The sequence below is a fragment of the Lonchura striata genome, chromosome 5 (genome assembly GCF_050655825.1).
Source record: "Lonchura striata isolate lonStrDom1 chromosome 5, ASM5065582v1, whole genome shotgun sequence".
Lineage (NCBI taxonomy): Eukaryota > Metazoa > Chordata > Aves > Passeriformes > Estrildidae > Lonchura > Lonchura striata.
Genome location: NC_140707.1, coordinates 6,718,119 through 6,725,574, shown reverse-complemented (window position 1 = coordinate 6,725,574; position 7,456 = coordinate 6,718,119). Strand labels below are relative to the sequence as shown.

The following is a 7,456-nucleotide window of genomic DNA, read 5'->3' as shown; positions in this document are numbered from 1 at the left end:
AAACACTGGGGTCAGTGCTTTCCTTCCAATGAAAAAGACCTGTTCTTCTTCTCAAGGTGTTCATGGTCAAAATTGAGATACCTTCTCCCAAATTCCATATATCCAAGGATCTCTCCATGACAAAAGCTGCCAGAACAAACAGGTCTGGCTGGCTTGGCCTCTCAAGAGCCACCTCTCTTCATTTCTGCCTTTGAAACACTGGGGCTCTGTGCTTTCCTTCCTATGGAAAAGAACCATCCTTATTATCTATGCAGAAATGGCTGAAACTGGGGTTCCACTTCCCAAATTCCCTATATCCAAGGGTTGCTTTCAGACAAAAGCTACCAGGACAGAGAAGTCTGGCTGCCTTAGGCCTCTGGTGGAAGCCTTTCATCTGTCCCTGAAACACCGGTGTTCCGTGCTTTTCTTCCTGTGGAAAAGAACCATCCTTCTACTTTGGGTGTCCATGTCTGAAATTGGGATTCCACCTCTAAAATTCCCTATATCCAAGGGTTCCTCCCAGACAAAATCTGCCAGTACCATCAAGTCCGGCTGGCCTTGGTCTAATGTAGCTGCCCCTGCCACACTGGGGCTCGGTTCTTTCCTTCCCATAGAGATCACTGTGACACTGTGGGCACCTCATGGAACCAAGGGGATCATTGTGGCACCACTGGAGCCCATGGAACCAAGGGGCCATGGTGACACCATGGGGCTCCATGGACCCAGAGACCATTATGACTCTGTGGGGCCTGATGGAACCATGGAGACCATTCCGACCCTTCAGGGCCTCGTGTCACCAAGGGGGCATTGTGACACCTCAGGGCCTTCTGGAAGCAAGGGACCATTGGGACACTGTGGGGCCACATGGAAGCGAGGGAATATGGACCAGGTCTGGCTGGCTTGGCCTGCCAGGAGCCACCTGACAGGTCAGGGTGGTATTAGGATGTCAAGGGCTGCTTCTCATCAGCTCCTGGAGCACTGCGGCTCCGTGCTTTCCTTCCTATGGAAAAGAACCATCTGTCTTTTCAGATGCACATTGCCAAAATCGGTACTCTCCCAAAAATATTCCCTATATGCAAGAGTATCTCCCAGACAAAAACCTGCCATCTCAGGCTGGCCTTTTCCTCTTGTGGTCACCTCTCATCTGCCCCTAAAACAGTGGGGATCTGTCCCTTCATTCCTATGGAAAAGAACTGGCCTTCATGTCCAGGAACCATGGCCAAAATTAAAGTTGGCTACTGAGCCCGGCCGGGCTCACGGAACCATCTTCAGCCCCGGGCAGATATTGACTCTGCCAGTGCTGCCATCCTCCCTCCAGTGATAGAAAAGGACACAGGGCAGGCACACAGAGGAGCAGCATGGACACACCAAGGACAGGGAAGAGGAAGTTGAGTCCCGTATGGGAGGGATGAGGAGATGCCTTGATCTTGGGGCAGAAATCCTCTGCTAAAGCTATGGAGAAGGATGTCGTTGATACCTCAAACTCTCTTTTTCCCCATAACACATTGAAAAGTATGGGGAGATGACTTGTTTCAGCAAAGGCCTCCATGCTAAAGTAAGCAAATGTTGTAGTAGCTGTGATCCCATGAGAAGTTTGAACAGAGAAAGAGAGCACAGTGATGACACCCTGTGTCCTCAGGGAGAGAAGAAGACCTCTGTTCCCAGAGATGAAGATGATTTCAGAAAGAGATGAAGAGAACCTTTGCTCTTAAACAGCTCATCTTTAAACCAATACCCCATAAGCTGGCAAGGCTCATGAACACAGCTCTGGGAACGGCTGTGAAAAAATTGGAGGGACTTCACAATTGCAGATTATTCCAGGCAGCTGCTATTTCTGGAAATGAAAAGCCATGAGATAACTGTTTTCTTGTGGATAAGCCTCCATAACATTAACAAGAGGAGTTTCTCTCCCTAACTGAACTGAAGACAGACTATTGTAGAGGTGGTAAAGTGACAGAAAATTTTAGGTTTTGTCGCTTTACATTGTCAAGTTTTATAGAGAGGGGAAGTGTTCTGAAAGTTTTGTTCTGATCCTCATCACTCACTCTTTTAGTTGCTGTTAATAAACTTTTCTTTATACACTTTTAAAATTTTGAGACCACTTTGCCTTTCTCCTAATCCTACCTCACAGCAGGAAATGAGTAAGTATATTCTAGTGTATGCACTGGTAATTAGCCAACACTAAACCCACCATACTAATTGATACATTGGCCGAGAAATCTCAAATTGGCAAAGCAAAACCACTACAGAAACTTCCTGATGAACTGCCCCAGACAAGAGGGAAATCAAGGCAGAGCCATGGTTTGTCAGGACTTGCTTGATCCTAATGAGCCCCGTGGTGCATTTGGAGCTGAGACCTGGAACCTCAGGGCCTGAGAGAAGATTGCACAAACCTATCCAAGTGTCAAAATCAGAAGAAAACCCAAAAGTGTCTCAAAGAATTAATGGGCCTCCATGAAGTCCATCCTTAACACAGGCTCCTCTTGGCCTCCTTGGAGGAGATAATTGGAGTCCAGGATTGCACAAAAACCTCTCAGAGACTCAAAATGGCACAAAAAACACTCAATGTAGGAAGGAAAATCCAAAGTACCAGAAAAAAGTTGTGTATCTCAAAGCATTAATGAGCCCAACTGATTGTGAGTACAAAGCCTCTCCAGGGACTAATTACAGTAGATAATTGGGGCCATGATTGCAGAAACCTCTCAAAGACTCCAAGGCAAAAGGAAAAGCCAAAGTCCTTTGAAAAACCTGCAGTCCCTGGGAGCATGAAGGAGCCCCCAGGGCCATTCCTGACCAAGGCTCCCCAGGGACTCCTTCCAGCAGATCCTTGAGGCCACTGGGATGTGGGCTAGGTGGGGATGCTGAGGGCAGGAGCAGGGGGTGACAGTGCCAAGCCTGGCTGGGGCTGTGCCAGGAGGCCCCAGGGCCTCAGGACAAGGTGTCTCCTCACAGCCCTTGGTGGCACAGACCCTGCTGTGCCCCAGGGCACCAAGACTTGGCTTCTCTTTGTCCCCACCTGGCATCAGTGCCTCCAGTTCTCTGCTCTGCCTGGGGCCTGGGGACACTTTCTCAGTCGTGTCCCTCAGTGGGACCCATTAAAAGTCCAAGAAACTTTGGAGTTGGATTCTGACTTGGAGTTCTGGAGAGTTTCTGCAGCTCCCTCTCAGGGCCTGATGTTCAGGGCTGAGCACAAAGCCCCAGAGGGTCATTAAAGTCCTTGTGCTGTGTCTGTGCTGCTGAGCTGGGCCGGGCTCCTGGCACAGAGGGTGAGCCTGGTAACCAAGCAGAGCTTCAAAAGCACATTTCTCTTGCTGAGCAGCTCTTCTCTCAGCCCAGCAGGGCTGGGGCACTGCCTGCAGCCAGCCCGGGCACAGCACAGAGGCACAGAGAGCTTCAATCAGTCAGGGCTGGGAAGGGGCTGAGAAGTGCCCGGGGCAGAATCACTGCCAGCCCTTGGCACAGGAACCTCTGGCTGCAGGACAATGCAGCTGCAGCTCCTGGAGAGATCTCCTAAAGCTGGAACATCCCAATGCCCACAGAGCCTGTGAGTGCGTTCTCTGCTCATCTCCTGTGCAGAGCAGCCAGGGGTGCCCAGGGCTGTCCTGCAGAGCAGGGTCCTGCAGCCCAGGGCGCTGTGCTGGGCCAGGGACTCTGCTGCCTGCCAGGGACAGCTCTCAGCCGGCCCTGGAGCTGCTCCCAGCGCTGGCCAGGAGCTGTGGGGGGAAGGAGCCACCCTGAGCAGGGCAGGTGCTGCTGCTGAGAGGGGCTGGCTGGGGCAGGGCTGCTCCCAGCTCCAGACCAGCTCCAGAGGGCACTTCCCAAAGAAGGTAAGCCTGGGTTTGCTGTAAAGGTCAGGAGCTTTCTTGAGAGTGTTTTCAATTTTCTGCTTGGAGAAAGATGATAAATTTGTGATGATGATAAAAATATTTTTGCTTTTTATATATTTTTCATATATTCATAGTTCTGTAAATTACTCTTACGTAGTTTTAAAATTATAATCCTTAACTAACTCTATTAAACTCTTAAATAACTCTTTTTAACTACTATTATATATTTAATATATTTATGATCCTTAATTAACTCTAGTATGTTTCCTTACCTTCTCTTAGATTTTAGAACTATAACCTGTCTAAATACATTTTTAAAGTGCTATATAATCTTTTTATCAGAGAAAGAACCCACAAGAAGAGTATTTTGGATATTGAATGTGAGCAGTGATAAGAAAAACTGGGACAAAGAAAGGCCCTGGACTTATTCCAGTGGGTTGAGCCAGGGGTGTGTAACTGGGTAATGAATCTCCCATTGGATGTTCCTGTTAAATATCCTAAATAATCAACATTAACAAATTGTTGAAATCAGGGGCTGGGTGTGCCTCATCCCCACTGGGACACCTGGAAGGTTCCAATGAAGTTCTGGTTTTAACTTCAGTGTTCTAACACTGTTGCAAGGGTTCTTTTTTTCTCTTTTGATTATAGACAACAGGGGGATGAGAGAAGCAGAACAGGAATTGTAATCCCAGAATCACAGAACATTCTGAGTTGAAAGGGACACACAGGATCATCAAAGGAATGTTAGAACATTTACAGAGACTCCAGAACTGTGACTTTGGGTGGTCAGTGTCTCTGCTGGGAGCCTCCCAAAGGGCCTTCAGCCACTCCTCAGCCCTGGGCAGCAGCAGCATCACCTCTGCAGGGCCCAGCAGGGCTCTCCTGAGCTGCCCTTGCCCAGCTGCACACAGAGCCTGCCCCAGCCAGGGCCCTGCACACAGGCAGGTTTCTGTAGGGCTGGGCCGAGGGCACACAGGGTGGGATGGGCTCTGTGAGCGCTGGCAGGGACAAGGCACCTCTCAGGAAGGGATGTCCAGGCCCAGGGAGATGCTCAGGGAAGCAGAGGGGGCTGAAGAGAGCAGTGCTGGGGGAACAAGCCCATGCAGCCCCTCACCTTCCCTCGGCCACAGGGAATCCTTTGCCTCTCTCAACTCTCAGTGGCAAACTCTGAGTGCAGCAGGAATGATGGGGATTTCTGACCTCAGAAAGCCAGCAATGGTGTGTGGATAGGGAAAATATTCCCTACATATTTTCCCTACTGTCCATGTCCTCCAGACTTGGTAGTGCAGATGGTACCAAGCCCTTCTGCACTACGAGCAATTCCCCTGACAAATCCTGAATATCCAGCCTTGTCCCTCTGCCAAGTGGCCCCAAACCCAAAGCAGCAGGGCAGGGATGGCTCCTCAGGAGCCCCCAGGCACAGGCCTGGCTGCTCCTGGCACACTCAGCCAGCACAACTGGAGCTCAGGCAGGGACAGGGATGAAGGTTTTCCCAGAGCAGGAACAAGGGTGGGTGAGTCCCAGCACGATAGTCTGCAGGGAATGGCCCAGATTTGGCTCCAAGCAGCCTCTCCTGACTTGTCCCTGTCCTTTCTCCATGAACAGGTGCCCATGTGCAGCCACAGCAAATGTCCAACAGCAGCTCCATCAGCCACTTCCTCCTGCTGGCACTGGCAGACACGCGGCAGCTGCAGCTCCTGCACTTCTGCCTCTTCCTGGGCATCTCCCTGGCTGCCCTCCTGGGCAACGGCCTCATCATCAGCGCCGTAGCCTGCGGCCACCACCTGCACACGCCCATGTTCTTCTTCCTGCTCAACCTGGCCCTCAGCGACCTGGGCTCCATCTGCACCACTGTCCCCAAAGCCATGCACAATTCCCTCTGGGACACCAGAAACATCTCCTACACAGGATGTGTTGCTCAGGTTTTTCTGATTATCTTCTTCCTTGGATCAGAGTATTTCCTGCTGACCATCATGTGCTATGACCGCTACGTGTCCATCTGCAAACCCCTGCACTATGGGACCCTCCTGGACAGCAGAACTTGTGCCCACATGGCAGCAGCTGCCTGGGCCAGTGCCTTTCTCAATGCTCTGCTGCACACAGCCAATACATTTTCCCTGCCCCTGTGCCAGGGCAATGCCCTGGGCCAGTTCTTCTGTGAAATCCCACAGATCCTCAAGCTCTCCTGCTCCAAATCCTATCTCAGGGAACTTGGGCTCATTGCAGTTAGTGTCTGTTTGGCATTTGGTTGTTTTGTGTTCATTGTTTTCTCCTATGTGCAGATCTTCAGGGCTGTGCTGAGGATCCCCTCTGAGCAGGGACGGCACAAAGCCTTTTCCACCTGCCTCCCTCACCTGGCTGTGGTCTCCCTGTTTGTCAGCACTGCAGTGTTTGCCTACCTGAAGCTCCCTGCGATGTCCTCCCCACCCCTGGATCTGGCCCTGTCAGTTCTGTACTCGGTGGTGCCTCCAGCCCTGAACCCCCTCATCTACAGCCTGAGGAACCAGGAGCTCAAGGCTGCAGTGAGGAGACTGATGACTGGATGCTTTCAGGAACATTAAACTGTTGGCCAATTTCTGCAAAACACTTGTAATAAAACTCATTTTTGATACTTATTGTTGGTTTCATTTTGGACTTTCTTTGTTTTACATATTAATGTTGCCACAAAAAATGCCATTGTTTGTGCCATTTCTTATTTGATTCTCTCCACTATCCATGTGGCCACAGACTGTGTCAATGAGGGGCTGCGCTCTCGGTGGCTGTCAAGGAACTAAAGGATCTCCCAGCAAAGTTTTCTGCAGATATGCTCTTTTATTGCCTTCTCTGGAGCTGCAGCAGCAATGTCTGTGTGCAGAGCTGGAGCAGATCAGTGCTGGCACAGCAGTTCTGGTCCTTCTGGCCACACCAATCCTGATCCAGGCCAGGAGCTATTGGCCTTCTTGGCCACCTGGGCACACTGCTGGCTCATGTCCAGCCTGCTGTCCATCAGTCCCTGCAGGTCCCTTTCTGCCTGGCTGCTGTCCAGCCACTCTGTCCCCAGCCTGTAGCACTGCAGGGGTTGTTGTGGCCAAAGTGCAGGACCCGGCACTTGGACTTGTTAAACCTCACCTTGTTGGATTTGGGCCGTGGATCCAGCCTGTGCAGGGCCCTGTGCAGAGCCCTCCTACCCTCCAGCAGATCAACACTCACATCCAGCTTGGCGTCATCTGCAAAGATGTCCTTGGTTCCAAGGGGCCCCTCAGTGTCACAATGTCACTTTGGTTACACCAGGCCCTGCACTGTCACACTGGTCTCCTTGGTTCCATGGGGCCCCAAAATGTGACCATGGACTCCTTGGATCCATGGGGCCCCAAAATGTGACAATGTTCTCCTTGGTTCCATGCGGCTCCACAGTGTCACAATGTTCTCGTAGGTGCCACAGTTTCACAGTGGCCCCTTGGTTCCATGGAGTCCCAGGGTGTCACAAAGGCCCCATGGTCACACAAGGTCCCACACTGTCACAATGCTCTCTGTGCTTCCACAAGTCCCCTCAGTGTCACAATGGACTCCTTGTTTCCACGAGGCCACACAGTGTCACAACGGCCTTCCAGATTCCCTGAGGCCCCAGAGTGTCACAGTGGCCCCTTGGTTACACAAGGTCCTGCAGTGTC

The 7,456-nt window shown here is 51.2% G+C and overlaps 1 protein-coding gene across 1 annotated transcript; it reads left to right on the top strand.

Moving 5' to 3' along the window:
• The first annotated feature begins 5,434 nt into the window (after positions 1 to 5,434).
• LOC144248743 (olfactory receptor 14J1-like) lies at positions 5,435 to 6,838 on the top strand. Its single transcript, XM_077790737.2, has one exon. It carries the CDS (start codon positions 5,435 to 5,437, stop codon positions 6,365 to 6,367), a length of 933 nt encoding a protein of 310 aa, XP_077646863.2. The 3' UTR covers positions 6,368 to 6,838.
• Positions 6,839 to 7,456: the final 618 nt, after the last annotated feature.

Bases quoted from the DNA above. Each gene is read 5' to 3' on its own strand.
- LOC144248743 (XM_077790737.2), top strand. From the start codon at position 5,435: ATGTCCAACAGCAGCTCCATCAGCCACTTCCTCCTGCTGGCACTGGCA.